Genomic DNA, 19,322 nt, shown 5'->3' with positions numbered 1-19,322 from the left:
AAGTCCAGAGATAAACCCATGCATCTGTGGTCACCTAATCTATGACAAAGGAGGCAAGAATATATAATGGAGAAAAGGCAGTCTCTTCAATAAGTGGTGATGGGAAAACTGGACAGCTACATGTAAAAGAATGAAATCAGAACACACCCTAACACCATACACAAGAATAAACTCAAAATGGATTAAAGACCTAAATGTAAGGCCAGATACTATAAAACTCTTAGAGGAAAACCTAGGCAGAACACCCTCTGACATAAATCGCAGGAAGATCTTTTTCGATCCACCTCCTAGAGTAATGAAAATAAAACCAAAAATAAACAAATGGGACCTAATTAAACTTCAAAGCTTTTGCACAGGAAACTATAAACAAAACGAAAAGACAACCCTCAGAATGGGAGAAAATATCCAAAATACACAAACAGCTCATGCAGCTCAATATCAAATAAACGAACAACCCAACCAAAAAATGGACGAAAGATCTAAATAGACATTTCTTCAAAGAAGACATACAGATGGCCAAGAGGCACATGAAAAGATGCTCAACATCACTAATTATTAGAGAAATGCAAATCAAAACTACAATAAGGTATCACCTCACACCATCAGAATAGCCATCATCAAAAAATTACAACAATAAATGCTGGAGAGGGTGTGGAGAAAAGGGAACCCTCCTACACTGTTGGTGGGAATGTAAACTGGTACAGCCACTGTGGAGAAAGTATAGAGGTTCCTTAAAAAACTAAAAATAGAGCTACCATATGATCCAGCAATCCCAGTCCTGGGCATATATCTGGAGAAAACCATAATTCAAAATGGTTCATGCACCCCAATGTTCATTGCAGCACTATTTACAATAGCCAGGACATGGAAACAACCTAAATGTCCAATGATAGATGAATGGATAAAGCAGATGTGGTACATATATACAATGGAATATTACTCAGCCATAAAAAAGAACAAAATAATGCCATTTGTAGCAACATGGATGGACCTGGAGACTGTCATACTGATGGAAGTAAGTCAGACAGAGAAAGACAAATATGATATCGCCTATATGTGGAATCTAAAAAAGGCTACATATGGACTTATCTACAAAACAGAAATAGAGTTACAGATGTAGAAAATAAACTTACGGGGCAGAGTCAAGATGGCGGCAGGGGAGGACATGGAGTTCACGCCTCCCCACAACTAGGGCACTGGCCGGACACTGGTAGGGGACCTCGACGCTCAAGGAGATGGGAGGAACCCCTGAGAGGCCGGGTAGGACGTCGGGGGGAGTAAGGGGGGATGAGAAGTGGAGGCCAGACAGGACCGGCGCCCCTGAGGGGTGGCTGGGAGGGGGAAGGGGTTCCCATACCTGGAGGAACGCTTGGGGGGCTTGGAGATCAGGGGGAGCAAGTCTAGCGTTTCCCCTACCCAATCAGGCCCCGGGAAGCCTGCAGGGTTCCTGGGCCAGGTCCTCTGCCCTCTGAGGCCCCCTCTGGGCCATGCTAGTCCTAGGGGCGTAGGAGGGAGGCAGGGGGAGAAGAGGAGAGGAGGACAGGGTGGAGGCTTCTTTTTTTTTTTTTTTAATTAATTAACTTATTTTTGGCTGTGTTGGGTCTTCATTGCTGCACGCAGGCTTTCTCTAGTTGCAGCGAGCTGTGGCTATTCTTTGTTGCAGTGCGTGGGCTTCTTATTGCAGTGGCTTCTCTTGTTGCGGAGCATGAGCTCTAGGCTCATGGGCTTCAGTAGTTGTGGCACACGAGCTCAGTAGTTGTGGCTCGCAGGCACTAGAGTGCAGACTCAGTAGTTGTGCCACATGGGCTTAGCTGCTCCACAGCGTGTGGGATCTTCCCAGACCAGGGCTTGAACCCACGTCCCCTGCATTGGTAGGCGGATTCTTAACCACTGCACCACCAGGAAGCCCCGAAGCCCTCTTTGATTGGAGAATCAGGGAGGCACAGAGGGCGTTTCCCCTGCCCACTTGCCCCCGGAAAGCCTGTTGGGCTTCCTGGTCTGGTCCCCTGCCTTCTGGGGCCCCCTCTGGATCTGTGGGTCCTAGGGGCATAGGAGGGAGGAGGCGGGGAAGAAGAAGAGAGGCGAATGGGGCGGGGCCCTCCAGGGATTGGAGGATCGGGGGGAACTCGCCTAGCGTTTCCCCTGCCCTCTCGGGCCCAGGGAGCCTGCTGGGGTCCTGGACCTGGTCCTCCACCCTCCAAAGCCAGAGGCACTCCTGGGCCCCTGCTGCTGCACTGAGCCTAAGCCCCCACCCTCCTAGGGCCTTATCCAGCCCTGTGGGATCTAAGCATAGGCCCCACCCACCACCTAAACCCCACCCCCCAGAGTCAAGGCCTTTTCCGCTTTTTTTTTCCTCCTTTTTACTATTGTGGTTCTGTTTTACCTTCTGGTTGTTGTTTCATCTCTATTTTTATTTTTTAATTCTTTCTAACAGAAATAAACGAAATAGAAACAAGTAAAATAGCAAAGATCAATAAAACTAAAAGTTTGTTCTTTGAGAAGATAAACAAAATCGATAAACCTTTAGCCAGACTCATCAAGAAAAAAACAGGGAGAGGACTGAAATAAATAAAATTAGAAATGAAAAAGGAGAAATCACAACTGACACCACAGAAATACAAAGGATTATAAGAGACTACTACAAATGACTATATGCCAATAAAATGGATAACCACGAAGAAATGGACAAATTCTTGGAAAAGTACAATTTTCTAAGACTGAACCAGGAAGAACTAAAAAATATAAACAGACGTATCACAAGTAATGAAATTGAAACTGTAATTAAAAAGTTTCCAACAAACAGAAGTCCAGGACCATACGGCTTCACAGGTGCATTCTATCCAACATTTAGAGAAGAGATAACACCGATCCTTCTCAAACTCTTCCGAAAAATTGCAGAGGGGGGAGTACTCCCAAATTCATTCTATGAAGCCCACCATCACCCTGATACCAAAACCAGACAAAGATACTACAACAAAAGAAAATAACAGACCAATATCACTGATGAACATAGATGCAAAAATCCTGAACAAAATACTAGCAAAGAGAATCCAACAACACATTAAAAGGATCATACACCATGGCCAAGTGGGATTTATCCCAGGAATGCAAGGATTCTTCAATATACGCAAATCAATCAATGTGGTACACCATATTAACAAACCATATGATCACCTCAATAGATGCAGAAAAAGCTTTTGACAAAATTCAACACCCATTTATGATTAAAAACTCTCCAGAAAATGGGAATAGAGGGAACCTACCTCAATATGATAAAGGCTGTATATGACAAACCCACAGAAAACATCATACTCAATGGTGAAAAACTGAAAGCATTTCCACTAAGATCAGGAACAAGACAAGGATGTCCACTCTCGCCACTCTTATTCAACATAGTTTTAGAAGTCCTAGCCATGGCAATCAGAGAAGAAAAAGAAAGAAAAGGCATATAAATTGCAAAAAAAGAAGTAAAACTGTCACTGTTTGCAGATAACATGGTACTATACATAGAAAATCCTAAAGAAGCCACCAGAAAACTACTGGAGTTCAATGAATTTGGTAAGGTTGCAGGATGCAAAATTAATGCACAGAAATCTCTGCCACTCCTATACACTAACAATGAAAAATCAGAAATTAAGGAAACGTTCCCATTTACCATTGCAAAAAAAAGAATAAAATACCTAGTAATAAACCTGCTTAAGGAGGCAAAAGACTTGTACTCAGAAAGCTATAAAACACTGATGAAAGAAATCAAAGATGACGTAAACAGATGGAGAAATATACCATATTCTTGGATGGAAGAACCAATATGGTGAAAACAACTATATTACCCAAAGCAATCTCCAGATTCAGTGCAATCCCTATCAAACTACCAATGGCATTCTTCACAGAACTAGAACAAAAAATTTTATAATGTGTACAGAAACACAAAAGATCCTGAATAGCCAAAGCAATCTTGATAAAGAAAAATGGAGCTGGAGGAATCAGGCTCCCCAACTTCAAACTATACTACAAAGCTACAGTAATCAAGATAGTATAGTACTGGCACAAAAACAGAGATATAGATCAATGGTTCAGGATAGAAAGCCCAGAGATAAACCCATGCACATATGGTCACCTAATTTATGACAAAGGAGGTAAGAACGTACAATGGAGAAAAGACAGCCTCTTTAATAAGTGGTGCTGGGAAAACTGGACAGCTACATGTAAAAGAATGAAGTTAGAACACTCCCTAACACCAAACACAAAAATAAACTCAAAATGGATTAGAGATCCAAATGTAAGACCAGACACTATAAAACTCTTAGAGGAAAACATAGGAAGAACACTCTGACATAAATCACAGCAAGATCTTTTTGATCCACCTCCTAGAGTAATGGAAATCAAAACAAAAATAAACAAATGGGACCTAATGAAAATTAAAAGCTTTTGCAAAGCAAAGGAAACTACAAACAAGACGAAAAGACAACCCTCTGAATGGGAGAAAATACTTGCAAATGAATCAATGGACAAAGGATTAATCTCCAAACTGTATAAAGAGCTCACTATTAAAAAGACAAACAACCCAATCAAAAAATGGGCAGAAGGGGCTTCCCTGGTGGCGCAGTGGTTGAGAGTCTGCCTGCCGATGCAGAGGACACAGGTTCATGCCCCGGTCTGGGAAGATCCCACATGCCGCAGAGCGGCTATGCCCATGAGCCATGGCCGCTGAGCCTGCACGTCCGGAGCCTGTGCTCCGCAATGGGAGAGGCCACAATGGTGAGAGGCCCGCGTACTGCAAAGAAAAAAAAGAATGGGCAGAAGACCTAAATAGACATTTCTCCAAAGAAGACATACAGACAGCCAAGAGGCACATGAAAAGATGCTCAACATCACTAATTATTAGAGAAATGCAAATCAAAACTACAATGAAGTATCACCTCACACCATCAGAATGGCCACCATCAAAATATCTACACACAATAAATGCTGGAGAGGATGTAGAGAGAAGGGAAATCTTTTGCACTGTTGGTGGGAATGTAAATTGATACAGCCACTATGGAGAACACAGTATGGAGGTACCTTAAAAAAACTAAAAATAGAACTACTATATGACCCAGCAATCCTGCTACTGGGCATATACCCTGAGAAAACCATGAGTCAAAAGGACACATGTACCCCAGTATTCACTGCAGCAGTATTTACAGTAGCCAGGACACGGAAACAACCTAAATGTCCAACGATAGAAGAATGGATAAAGATGTGGTACATATGTACAATGGAATATTACTCAGCCACAAAAAGGAATGAAATTGAGTTACTTGTGGTTAGGTGGATGGACGTAGAGTCTGTCATACAGAGTGAAGTAAGTCAGAAAGAGAAAAACAAGTATCATATATAAATGCATATATGTGGAATCTAGAAAAATGGTACAGATGAACCTATTTGTAGGGCAGGAATAGAGATGTAGACATAGAGAACGGACATGTGGACACAGCACGGGAAGGGGAGGGTGGGATGAATTGGGAGATTAGGTTTCATATAAATACCTTACCATGTGTAAAATAGATAGCTAGTGGGAACCTGCTGTATAGCACAGGGAGCTCAGCTCGGTGCTCTGTGACGACCTAGATGGGTGGGGTGGGGGGAGGGGGGGGGAGGGAGATCCAAGAGGGAGGGAATATAGGTATACACATAGCTGATTCACTTCATTGTACAGCAGAAACTAACACAACATTGTAAAGCAATTTCACACCAATAAGAAAAAAATAAACCTATGGTTACCAGGGGGAAGTTGGGGGGAGGGATAAATTGGGAGATTGGGATTGACATATACACACTACTATATATAAAACAGATAACTAATAAGGACCTACTGTATAGCACAGGGAACTCTATTCAATACTGTGTAATGGCCTATGGAAAAGAATCTAAAAAAGAGTGGATAGATGTATATGTATAAAGATTCACTTTGCTGCACATCTGAAACTAACAGAACATTGTAAATCAACTATACTCCAATAAAAATATTTTTCAAAAAAAAGGAACTGAGCTTTAGTTAGACTCAGTCCACCTTTGTTTTTAAATGTCTCAAGGATGAGATGTCTTGTATTTGTTGCAGGCCCCTCCCTATAGTAGGACTTTATCTTCTAAGCACTGTAAGATTGTATGAGATTTCACTTAACCTGGTCCACTACTCTCCTGTGCTATCCCAGCACTCAGCAAACGTCCCACTGGGAAAAACAAAAGTATGTTCCAGAATCCAATCTGTCATGCCAGCCTACATGATTGTCAAAAGTTCCCCTGATTTATCCTCCTCCAGGAGAACCCCTCTGCCTAGACCAAGTCCAGTATTCAACCCATGTTAAAACTTGGCAAATGTTTTTGGGAAGAAAATAGCTGATGATCTCAGCTCACATAAGATGGGCTCTTTCTTCAGTGGACTCTTAGCTCATCTAGTCCTTGTTACTTCTACATGTCTCTGATGATTTTAAAAATATGATATTTGTACTTTGTCATTTTTTCCTAGTTGTTGCAGTGGGAATGATGGCTGTCACTACTTATTGCATTCTACTTAGAAGCAAAAGCCTTTGCATAACTTTTTAAACCCTTTTATTGTAAAATAAAATATTGATACAGAAAGCCACACAAGAACAAATGTATAGTTTAGTAAGTTACTATAAAGAAAGTCTACTTATAACCACCATCCAGGCCAAGAAAAATAACTTTGCCTGCCACACTGGAAGCCCTTCCACGTGTCCCTTTCCAATCTCAAAACCTTCCCCCAGGCAGGGTAACCATTATCCTGACTTTTACAGTAATCACTTCCTTGCATTTCTTTATAGTTTGATCAGCCACGTGTACATCCCTAGACACTTACTCTTACTTATTAATTTCTTTTTGTATTTTTATTTACTTAGTTTGTATTTTTTATTTTTTGGTCGTGCCACGCAGCATGCAGGATCTCAGTTCCCCGACCAGGGATCTAACCCGTGCCCCCTGCCATGGAAGCGCGGGGTCTTAACAACTGGACCACTTTTTCATATTTTTAAAAAGTCTCCTTTTTTCTACAGGTTTTTCCTCTATTCTCCTTCTCCCTCCCCCACTCCCAGAATTCATTCATGTGTTAGAACCTGGGCATTTGACCTGCAACTTCGCCCACAATATGGATTTGATCGACTGTACACTTATAGTGCAGCTCTACACATTGGCCTGTCCTCTGTATGTTCTGCAAACTGGCAGCTGGATTCAGAGGTTAGATCAAATCACGTTTGGTCCCTTTGGCAACACTACAGAAGGCGGTGTGTTAGGAGCTGTTATTAATTCCTAGGTGCATTAATTTACTGAGTGTTGCAATATGGTGATATTCTATCCTTTATTTTCTTTTGCTGGAATACTTTATAAAAAGAAACAATCCTCTTATCTATGGATCCTCTCTCTCTCTCCCCGCTTCTTGCCTCTCCTTCTCTCTCACTCTCTCTCTGCTTCTGTTTCTTTCTCTCTCTCTCTCTCTGCCTCTGTTTCCTACTATTTTATTACCCAATTCATATGTGATATAGTTGGTAAAAGAAAGCCTGGATATATGCTTACTAGTTTTCAAGATAATAAATAAAATCTTCCAAAGGTAACTAATTAGGTTTTTTTAAAATACCAACAGGAACCCATAGATTTAAATATATTTATTTGATTTTAATCAATTACAATTATCTCTTTTAAGGTTAAAATTGTGTCATCTTTGGTCAGTGGAACATCTTCAAATTGACTCTTGAATCTTTTTGATATCTAGTAGTCTTTGATAGCTTGCTTGCTATCTGGTATGAAAAGATGGTCCAGGCTCATCTATACATTCCCTGTCCTAAATCTGGAATCAGACATTTCTCTAAGAAGCCCTGGTTTCTTCTAGTGGGAAAAGGAATTTCAAGACAGTCAGGGAGTGGAGATGTTCACTGACTTGGCTGGTCATTATTTCTAGGCCTCTTCAGTTGATAGAGCTAGAATATAATTTTTTTTTAAGAAAAATTTAACTCAAATTCAGCACAAGGTGTTTTACTTAAACTCTTCTATTTTACATCCATATTCTTCCGTATCTTCCTGGTTTTCAAGGACACAGAAGAGGACAGAATCAGAATAACCTATACTCATTTCCTTTATTCCACATTATACACATAGCAGTCTTAAAATAGCAATATTATCATTTCACTATTCCTGAGAATTAAAATTTCTTTCTGCATATCTCTTCCCATTCTTCCCCCACTTTAAAAAATAGTTGAACTAATTTACATTGAGTGACGATACAGCCAGGGCATGCTACACTCTCTTATAACCCTTATTTAGTCATAGTTCTCAGATTTACTGTATGTTTCATGTTCACTATTAGTCCTCTGTCAATCTCTCTCTAGTAATTTTTCTGAAGCTTGTTCTCTAGTAGATTCCTCAGGAACTCATGGGAACAACGTTTCCTGATTTCTTACATGTTAACAGTTTGTCTGTGCCTTTTATACTTCAAGGTCAGTTTCTCTAGGTAAAAAATCATTGGCTTATCATTGGCTTACATTTTCTTTGGATATCTAAAATATGTTACTCCATTTTCTTCTGGCATAAAGTATTGCTTCAAAAAAAATCTGATAATAGGGGCTTCCCTGGTGGCGCAGTGGTTGGGAGTCCGCCTGCTGATGCAGGGGACGTGGGTTCGTGCCCCGGTCCAGGAGGATCCCGTATGCCGTGGGGCGGCTGGGCCCGTGAGCCGTGGCCGCTGGGCCTGCGTGTCTGGAGCCTGTGCTCCGTAATGGGAGAGGCCGCAGTAGTGAGAGGCCCACATACCGAAAAAAGAAAAAATCTGATAATAATCTAAATTTTTTTCCCTTATAAGTAACATGTATTTTTTTGTTGATAACTAAAGGATTTTTTTCCTTTTTCTTTAAGGTCCAGTAATTTTATTAGAATATATCTTAGTGTTCATTGTTCTGGGTCAGTATTCAGAGGATATAGTGTATTATTTCAATAAAGCATTTCAATTTTTAAAAAGTTACAACAGGAAAATAATTTTGAATCACAGTTTTTAGCATCTGCTCTGTTCCCTTGTTTTCATTTTCTTCTTCATGGACTCCTATTATCTGCACAGTGGATTTTTACCTGTCTTCAATATTTGTTGCTGTCTCTCAAATCCTTTTTACCTCTTTATTTCTTTTTGACTTTAAAACTTTCCTCTTTTTCACCTTCTATTTGTCTTTTGGCATTATCTGTTTTGCTTATTTGTTCTAATTTAACCCTTCATTCTAAAGTGATTTTTTCTTACATTTCTAATATTTTTTTGAGTTTTGTCATCTCATTTCTGAGCTTTTCAGATTCTGACTTGTGTGTTTTCATATCTTGCACTGTTTTCCTAATGCCTTTTAGCATATTTTTGAAATAGTTGATTACAGTTTTGATCTGTTCTGTAGTTGTATCTTTCTGGTATGCTTTCATTCTCTATAGAGACGTAATTGCTGCTTATTCTCTCTTCATATATTAACTTTAATGGGATCTAGCCTCAATACCTTTCTGTTCCTCAATTTTACATGAAATGAGTTTTCCTGAACTCTTAGAAGAAAGAGTGGTTTGTGCTAATATTTCCAGTTTCATGGAGTTCCCTCTTTTTTTTTTTTTTCATGTAGCATTAAAAAATATAGTGGTTTGCCTCCTGAGATGTACTGGCTTTATTCAATACTCCTACTTTTAACCTGGCCTTCTTTTCACTGTATCTGTTGTCCTTGTCCTGCTCAATTTTGACTCTGCTCCCAGAAGTGTGGGCCCTGTCCTGGAAAGCCATCTTGGCTGGTCAATTTTGAGGGTTCCTAGTGACTAGATGGCTCTAGCACAACTGGTTCTCAACTGGGGTGATTGTGCCTCCAACCCCACCCCCCAGGACATGTGGCAACGTCTGGGGACATTTTTGGTTATTACAACCAGGCATGTACTAGTGGCACTTAATCGGTAGAGGCCAAGGATGCTGTTAAACACCCTATAGTGCACAGGACAGCCCCTCCCCCACCCAACAAAGAATTCTTTGTTGCATCTCCCTCCCTCTTGCATCTCCCTTCCACCCTCCCTATCTAAAATATGTTACTCCATTTTCTTCTTTGTGGCCCAGTGGTTGAGAATCCGCCTGCTGATGCAGGGGACACGGGTTCGAGCCCTGGTCTGGGAAGATCCCATGTGCCGTGGAGCAGCTAAGCCCATGCACCACTACTGACCCTGTGCTCTAGAGCCTGCAAGCCACAACTACCAAAGCCTGTGCACCTAGAGCCCGTGCTCTGCAACAAGAGCAGCCACTGCAATGAGAAGCCTGCACACGGCAAGGAAGAGTAGCTCCCACTGTCCACAACTAGAGAAAAGCCCATGTGTAGCAACGAAGACCCAACGCAGACAAAAAGAAAAAAAAAAAGTATACAGTAAATTATGGCAACCCACCAAGATTTCAACTTCAAGAATTAATCAAAAACAAAAAAAAAAAGAAAAAAAAAAAAAAAAAAAAAAAAAAAAGAATTAATGAGAGGGGCCAGGGACTTCCCTGGTGGTCCAGTGGGTAAGACTCCATGCTCCCAATGCAGGGGGCCTGGGTTTGATCCCTGGTTGGGGAACTAAGATCCCACATACCGCAACTAGAGAGCCGGCATGCCTCAACTACTGAGCCTGCATGCCGCAACTAGAGAAGCCCTGCTACAAAGACCCTGCGTGCCACAACAAAGTCCCAGCGCAGCCAAAATAAACAAACAAATAAATAAAAACTTAAAAAAAGAATTAATGAGAAGCCACATACAAAATACCTTGGAGTTTTATAAGGTATGCTACACAAAGAATGATTGCTTTAATCATTTTTTCTGGAGGAAGTCTGAGCAAAGTTATTCCAATTATTGGGGAAAAAAAATCAGAACAGATTTCAGAAGTGGTATCCTTGATATCATATATAAAATGAAATTTAAAATATGATTCCAACACTTCAATGCTAGGCTCAGTCAGTGTAACACATAATTTAAAAAATTGGGTTATATCTTTCATCTTCCTAGACTTTAAAGTTAACTGAAAACTTTTGCCTTAAAGCCCATGGGAAATCTACTGAATAGTGAATCCCTAGTGTCCTAAATTGTTTCTTTTAAAAAACTGAAAATGACTTTAAAAAAAATCACCTCTCAACGATGTTGAGGCAAGACACTCCATCCTGGCCACCCACAGCATAGAGAAAGCCTCCAAGCACAGCCACACCAACACTTGTCCTGCAGGTGCTTGTAGGAGCAACATCACTGCTCCATTGGTTTGTTTTGGGGTCATACCTGCAGAGAACATGTCAAGAACACAGTTCGTATTACACAAAGAGGGCTGTGTTTATACATGCAATGATATATGATATATATATTCTTTCCCGAAATATGGGCTGATAAATAACTAAATATGTGATAGTCTAATTTATATATAGTTTTTGAAATTCAGTTTTACTTAAAAAGTTACATATAAATATATTTTCTTTAAAATTTTTTTTCAGAATGTTATAGATAAAGCTAAAATTCTCTTTGAGTTCCACCCAACTTCTGTTCTTTTCCCATTTTGATTTGGTGTACATCCTTCAAGATTTTTCGGTAAAATTCTTTTAAATAGGTATATATCTATCCACATATATATATTTCTTTATATGCAAGCATGTTTTCTGTACATAAGTAATGCCACATATTATGCATTGCTTTTTCACTCAATATATTTCTGAGATCTATTCATAATAGGTATAGCTCTAGATTTCTCTTGAACTATTTAATTATACTGTGTGTGCCATATATTATTTAAATCATATTTCTATTGATGTATCCTTACATTGTGACATTTTGTTATTAAAAACAGTGATCACCCTTGTATATTTCTCCTTGTGCAATGGATGATGAGAAGCAGAATCATGGAGCAAAGAGTATATTCATTTTTTTTTTAACATCTTTATTAGAGTATAGTTGCTTTACAATGTTTGCTTAGTTTCTGCTGTATAACAAAGTGAATCAGCTACACGTACACATATATCCCATATCCCCTCTCTCTTGCATCTCCCTTCCACCCTCCCTATCTAACCCCTCTAGGTAGTCACAAAGCACCGAGCTGATCTCCCTGTGCTATGCAGCTGCTTCCCACTAGCTATCTATTTCACATTGGGTAATGTACATATGTCCATGCTATTCTCTCACTTCGCCCCAGCTTACCCTTCCCCCTCCCCATGTCCTCAAGTGCATTCTCTATGTCTGTCTTTATTCCTGTCCTGCCCCTAGGTTCATCAGAACCTTTTTTTTTTTTTTTTTTTAGATTCCATATATATGTGTTAGCATACAGTATTTGTTTTTCTCTTTCTCACTTACTTCACTCTGTATGACAGAATCTAGGTCCATCCACCTCACTACAAATAACTCAATTTTGTTTCTTTTTATGGCTGAGTAATAATCCATTGTATATATGTGCCACATCTTCTTTATTCAATCATCTGTCGATGGACACTTAGAATGCTTCCATGTCCTGGCTATTGTAAATAGAGCTGCAATGAACATTGTGGTACATGACTCATTTTGAATTATGGTTTTCTCAGGGTATATGCCTAGTAGTGGGATTGCTAGGTCATATGGTAGTTCTATTTTTAGTTTTTTAAGGAACCTCTATACCATTCTCCATAGTGACTGTATCAATTTACATTCCCACCAACAGTGCAAGAAGGTTCCTGTTTCTCTGCACCCTCTCTAGCATTTATTACTTGTGGATTTTTTGATGATGGCCATTCTGACCAGTGTGAGGTGATACCTCATTGTAGTTTTTTTTTTTTTTTTTTTTTTGAGGTACACGGGCCTCTCACTGTTGTGGCCTCTCTTGTTGCGGAGCACAGGCTCCGCACGTGCAGGCTCAGCAGCCATGGCTCACAGGCCCAGCCACTACGCGGCATGTGGGATCTTCCCGGACCAGGGCACAAACCCGTGTCCCCTGCATCGGCAGGCGGACTCTCAACCACTGCGCCACCAGGGAAGCCCCCTCATTGTAGTTTTGACTTGTATTTTTCTAATGATTCGCGACGTTGAGCATCCTTTCATGTGTTTGTTGGCAATCTGTATATCTTCTTTGGAGAAACGTCTATTTAGGTCTTCTGCCCATTTTGCGGTTGGGTTGTTTGTTTTTTTGATATTGAGCTGCATGAGCTGCTTGTATATTTTGGAGATTAATCCTTTGTCAGTTGCTTCGTTTGCAAATATTTTCTCCCATTGTGAGAGTTGTCTTTTCGTCTTGCTTATGATTTCCTTTGTTGTGCAAAAGCTTTTAGGTTTCCTTAGGTCCCATTTGTTTATTTTTGTTTTTATTTCCATTTCTCTAGGAGGTAGATCAAAAAGGATCTTGCTGTGATTTATGTCATAGAGTGTTCTGCCTATGTTTTCCTCTAAGAGTTTTATAGTGTCTGGCCTTACATTTAGGTCTTTAATCCATTTTGAGTTTACTTTTGTGTATGGTATAAGGGAGGGGTCTAATTTCATTCTTTTACATGTAGCTGTCCAGTTTTCCCAGCACCACTTATTGAAGAGGTGTCTTTTTTCCACTGTATATTCCTGCCTCCTTTATCAAAGATAAGGTGACCATATGTGCGTGGGTTTATCTCTGGGCTTTCTATCCAGTTCCATGGATAAATATTTCTATTTCTGTGCCAGTACCATACTGTCTTGATTACTGTAGCTTTTGGTATAGTCTGAAGTCAGGGAGTCTGATTCTTCCAGCTCCATTTTTCTTTCTCAAGATTGCTTTGGCTATTCAGGTCTTTTGTGTTTCAGTAGAAATTGTGAAACTTTTAGTTCAAGTTCTGTGAAAAATGCCATTGGTAATATGATAGCGATTGCACTGAATCTGTAGATTGCTTTGGGTAGTACAGTCATTTCCACAATGTTGATTCTTCCAATCCAAGAACATGGTACATCTCTCCATCTCTTTGTATCATCTTTCATTTCTTTCATCAGTGTCTTATAGTTTTCTACATACAGGTCTTTTGTCTCCTTAGATAGGTTTATTCCTAGGTATTTTATTCTTTTTGTTGCAATGGTAAATGGGAGTGTTTTCTTTATTTCACTTTCAGATTTTTCATCATTAGTGTATAGGAATGCAAGAGATTTCTGTGCATTAATTTTGTATCCTGCTACTTTACCAAATTCATTGATTAGCTCTAGTAGTTTTCTGGTAGCATCTTTAGGGTTCTCTATGTATAATATCATGTTATCTGCACACAGTGACAGTTTTATTTCTTCTTTTCCGATTTGGATTCCTTTTATTTCTTTTTCTTCTCTGATTGCTGTGGCTAAAACTTACAAAACTAAGTTGAATAATACTGGTGTGAGTTGGCAACCTTGTCTTGTTCCTGATCTTAGAGGAAATGGTTTAATGGTTTCAGTTTTTCACCACTGAGAATGATGTTGGCTGTGGGTTTGTCATATATGGACTTTATTATGTTGAGGTAGGTTCCCTCTATGCCTACTTTCTGGAGAGTTTTTATCATAAATGGGTGTTGAATTTTGTCAAAAGCTTTTTCTGCATCTATTGAGATTATCCCATGGTTTTTATTCTTCAATTTAATTTGGTGTATCACATTGATTGATTTGCATATATTGAAGAATCCTTGCATCCCTGGGATAAACCCCACTTGATCATGGTGTGTGCTCCTTTTAAGGTGCTGTTGGATTCTGTTTGCTGGTATTTTGTTGAGGATCTTTGCATCTATGTTCATCAGTGATATTGGCCTGTAGTTTTCTTTCTTTGTGATATCTTTGTCTGGTTTTGGCATCAGGATGATGGTGGCCTCGTAGAATGAGTTTGGGAGTGTTCCTCCCTCTGCTAAATTTTGGAAGAGTTTGAGAAGGATAGGTGTTAGCTCTTTTCTAAATGTTTGATACAATTCACCTGTGAAGCCATCTGGTCCTGGGCTTTTGTTTGTTGGAAGATTTTTAATCACAGTTTCAATTTCAGTGCTTGTGATTGTTCTGTTTATATTTTCTATTTCTTCCTGTTTCAGTCTCAGAAGGTTGTGCTTTTCTAAGAATTTGTCTATTTCTTTCAGGTTGTCCAATTTATTGGCATATAGTTGCTTGTAGTAATCTCATGATCCTTTGTATTTCTGCAGTGTCAGTTGTTACTTCTTCTTTTTCAGTTCTAATTCTGTTGATTTGAGTCTTCTCCCTTTTTTTCTTGATGAGTTTGGCTAATGGTTTATCAATTTTGTTTTATTTCTGATCTGATCTTTATGATTTCTTTCCTTCTGCTAACTCTGGGGTTTTTTTGTTCTTCTTTCTCTAATTGCTTCAGGTGTAAGGTTAGGTTGTTTATTTGAGATTTTTCTTGTTTCTTGAGGTGGGATTGTATTGCTATAGACTTCCCTCTTAGAACTGCTTTTGCTGCATCCCATAGGTGTTGGGTTGTCATGCTTTCATTGTCATTTGTTTCTAGGTATTTTTTGATTTCCTCTCTGATTTCTTCAGTGATCTCTTGGTTATTTAGTAGCATGCTGTTTAGCCTCCATGTATTTGGATTTTTTAGTTTTTTCCCTGTAATTTATATCTAGTCTCATAGCATTGTGGTCGGAAAAGACAGTTGATATGATTTCAATTTTCTTAAATTTACCAAGGCTTGATTTGTGCCCCAAGATATGATCTATCCTAGAGAATGTTCCATGAGCACATAAGAAAGTATATTCTGTTGTTTTTGGATGGAATGTCCTATACATAAAAATTAATGTCCATCTTGTCTAGTGTGTCATTTAAAGCTTGTGTTTCATTATTTATTTTCATTTTGGATGATCTGTCCATTGGTTAAAGTGGAATGTTAAAGTCCCCTACTATTATTGTGTTGCTGTTGATTTCCCCTTTTATTGCTGTTAGCATTTGCCTTATGTATTGAGATGCTCCTATTTGGGGTGCATAAATATTTACAATTGTCATATCTTCTTCTTGGATTGATCCCTTGATCATTATGGTAGTGTCCTTCTTTGTCTCTTGTAATAGTCTTTATTTTAAAGTCTATTTTTTCTGATATGTGAATTGCTACTCCAGCTTTCTTTCGATTTCCATTTGCATGGAATATCTTTTTCCATCCCCTCACTTTGTCTGTATGTGTCCCTAGGTCTGAAGTGGGTCTCTTGTAGACAGCATATACACGGGTCTTGTCTTTGTATGCATTCAGCCAGTCTATGTCTTTTGGTTGGAGCATTTAATCAATTTACGTTTAAGGTAATTATCGATATGTATGTTTCTCTTACCATTTTCTTAATTGTTTTGGGTTTGTTTTTGTAGGTCTATTCCTTCTCTTGTGTTTCCTGCCTAGAGAAGTTCCTTTAGCATTTGTTGTAAAGCTGGTTTGGTGGTGCTGAATTCTGTTTTTGCTTGTCTGTAAAGGTTTTAATTTCTCTCTTGAATCTAAAAGAGATCCTTGCTGGGTAGAGTAATCTTGGTTGTAGGATTTTCCCTTTCATCACTTTAAACATGTCCTGCCACTCCCTTCTGGTTTGCAGAATTTCTGCTGAAAGATTAGTTGTTAACCTTATGGGCGATTTCCTTGAATGTTATTTGTTGCTTTTCCCTTGCTGCTTTTAATATTTTTTCTTTGAATTTAATTTTCGATAGTTTGATTAATATGTGTCTTGGCATGTTTCTCCTTGAATTTATCCTGTATGGGACTTGCGGTGCTTCCTGGACTTGATTGACTTTCCTTTCCCATGTGAGGAAAGTTTTCAACTATAATCTCTTCAAATATTTTCTCAGACCCTTTCTTTTTCTTTCCTTCTTCTGGGACCCCTATAATTCGAATGTTGGTGCGTTTAATGTTGTCCCAGAGGTCTCTGAGACTGTCCTCAATTCTTTTCATTCTTTTTTCTTTATTCTGCTCTGCAGTAGTTATTTCCACTATTTTCTCTTCCAAGTCAGTTATCTGTTCTTCTGCCTCAGTTATTCTATTAATTCCTTCCAGAGAATTTTTAATTTCATTTATTGTGGTGTTCATCATTGTTTGTTTGCTCCTTAGTTCTTCTAGGTCCTTGTTAAACGTTTCTTGTGTTTTCTCCATTCCATTTCCAAGATTTTGGATCATCTTTACTATCATTACTCTGAATTCTTTTTCATGTAGACTTCCTATTCCCTCTTCATTTGTTTGGTCTGGTGGGTCTTTACCTTGCTGCTTCATCAGCTGCATAGTTCTCTGTTAGTGGAGCTGGGTCTTAGTGTTGATTGATATTCCGTGGGGCCAGGAGGTCTCTGGTGGTCCAGTGTCTTGAACTTGGCTCTCCCACCTCAGAGGCTCAGGCCTGACACCAGGCCGGAGCACCAACACCCTGTCAGTCACATGGCTCAGAAGAAAAGGGAGGAAAAAAGAAAGAAAAAAATAAAGTAAAATAAAATAAAGTACATAAAAAAAAATTATTAACATAAAAAATAATAATTATAAAAAGAGAGCAACCAAACCAATAAACAAATCCACCAGTGATAACAAGTGTTAAAAACTAAACTAAGATAAACATAAATATCAAAAACAAGTCAGCTGCAGACAGCAAACCGTAAGTCTACAGTTGCTCCTAAAGTCCACCACCTCAATTTTGAGACGATTTGTTGTCTATTCAGGTATTCCACAGATGGAGGGTACACCAAGTTGATTGTCGGGATTTAATCCACTGCTCCTGAGGCTGCATGGAGAAATTTCCCTTTCTCTTCTTTCTTTGCACAGCTTCTGGGGTTCAGCTTTGGTTTTGGTCCCACCTCTGTGTGTAGGTCACCCTTAGGCATCTGTTCCCCACCAAGACCTGAGGCACCTTTTCCCCATCCAGACAGGAGGGGGTTAAAGCAGCGCCTGATTAGGGGGCTCTGGCTCACTCAGGCTGGGTGGAGGGAGGGGTACAGTAGTCATAATGGGAATGTGGGGCGAGCCTGTGGCAGCTGAGGCCAGTGTGACATTGCAACAGCCTGAGGCATGCCGTGTGTTCTCCTGGGGAAGTTGTCCCTGGATCACAGGACCCTGGCAGTGGCAGGCTGCACAGGCTCCCACGGCGGGTGGTGGATAGTGTCCTGTGCTTGCACATTGGCTTCTTAGTGGACGGTGGCGGCAGCCTTAGCATTTCATGCCCATCTCTGGGATCCAAGCTGATAGCCGCAGCTTGCATCCATCTCTGGAGCTCGCTTAGGCAGTGCTCTGCCTTCTATGGGCACAGAGGGAAGGAATTGCCTCTCTTTGTGCACCCAAAACAATGGACTCTTGCCTCTTTGGCAGGTCCAGACTTTTTCCCAGACTCCCTCCTGGCTAGCTGTGGCGCACTAGCCCCCTTCAGGCTGTGTTCATGCAGCCAACCCCAGTCCTCTCCCTGGGATCTGACCTCTGAAGCCCGAGCCTCAGCTCCCAGCCCCCACCCTCCCCAGTGGGTGAGCGGACAAGCCTCTCAGGCTGGTGAGTGCTGGTCGGCATCGATCCTCTGTGCAGGAATCTCTCTGCTTTGACCTCTGCACCCCTGTTGCTGTGCTCTCCTCCGTGGCTCTGAAGCTTCCCCCCCCCGACCCCCTGTCTCCGCCAGTGAAGGGGCTTCCTAGTGTATGGAAACTTTTCCTCCCTCACAGCTCCCTCCCAGAGGTGCAGGTCCCATCCCTATTCTTTTGTCTGTGTTTTTCCTCTTTTCTTTTGCCCTACCCAGGTACGTGGGGATTTTCTTCCCTTTTGAGAAGTCTGAGGTCTTCTGCCAGCATTCAGTAGATGTTCTGTAGGAGTTGTTCCACTTGTAGATATATCTTTGATGTATTTGTGGGTAGTGAGGTGATTTCCATGTCTTACTCCTCCACCATCTTGAAGGTCCCCCTCTTCATTTTTAATTTAAAAAAAATACTATCAAATTGTTCTTTTTGTAGCTATATATTTGTTTTTAATTTCATTAACTTTTCTTTCCAGTTAATTTCTATTTTCTTGGGCTTTGTTGCTCTTTTTATAACTTTTTTATTTAAAAGCATGATTTATTTTCCCGTCTTTCTTATTTTCAAATGAATGCACATAAGTTATAATGTATATAAATCTGCCTCTGAATATTACTTTAGTTGCAGACCACACATTTTGATATTCATGGGCTTCACTGTTATTAAGTTGTAAATATGTAATCATGTCCACCCTTATTTAGTTAACTCAATTTGTTTTTAAGTGTGCTTTTTTTTTAAAAAACTTCTATGGAGCTGATCCCTCTGTTGTTTTTTCTTTCCAACTATACAATCTGTATCTCTAGATCTTGATATGCTGCAGGGTTTCATAGATATGTTTGGTAAGTATCAAGAACACAGCTGAATGAAAAAGGATTGGAT

General features: G+C 39.9%; 1 protein-coding gene and 1 long non-coding RNA gene across 5 annotated transcripts in view; one reads left to right on the top strand and one right to left on the bottom strand.

Moving 5' to 3' along the window:
* KLHL20 (kelch like family member 20) overlaps positions 1-19,322 on the bottom strand; it is a 78,044-nt gene that overhangs the window by 8,688 nt on the left and 50,034 nt on the right. For all 4 annotated transcript variants that reach the window (XM_032649785.1, XM_032649768.1, XM_032649794.1 and 1 more), the window contains one exon: positions 11,145-11,288. In XM_032649785.1, coding sequence (XP_032505676.1) covers positions 11,145-11,288 — 144 coding nt within the window. The remainder of the gene's footprint in view (positions 1-11,144; positions 11,289-19,322) is intronic.
* Positions 1-19,322, top strand: part of LOC116762609 — a 40,528-nt gene that overhangs the window by 2,873 nt on the left and 18,333 nt on the right. The window lies entirely within an intron of this gene.

Source organism: Phocoena sinus, chromosome 1 (assembly GCF_008692025.1).
Source record: "Phocoena sinus isolate mPhoSin1 chromosome 1, mPhoSin1.pri, whole genome shotgun sequence".
Classification (NCBI taxonomy): domain Eukaryota; kingdom Metazoa; phylum Chordata; class Mammalia; order Artiodactyla; family Phocoenidae; genus Phocoena; species Phocoena sinus.
Note: the sequence above shows the minus strand (reverse complement) of the source record. Positions and strands in the feature narration are given on the sequence as shown.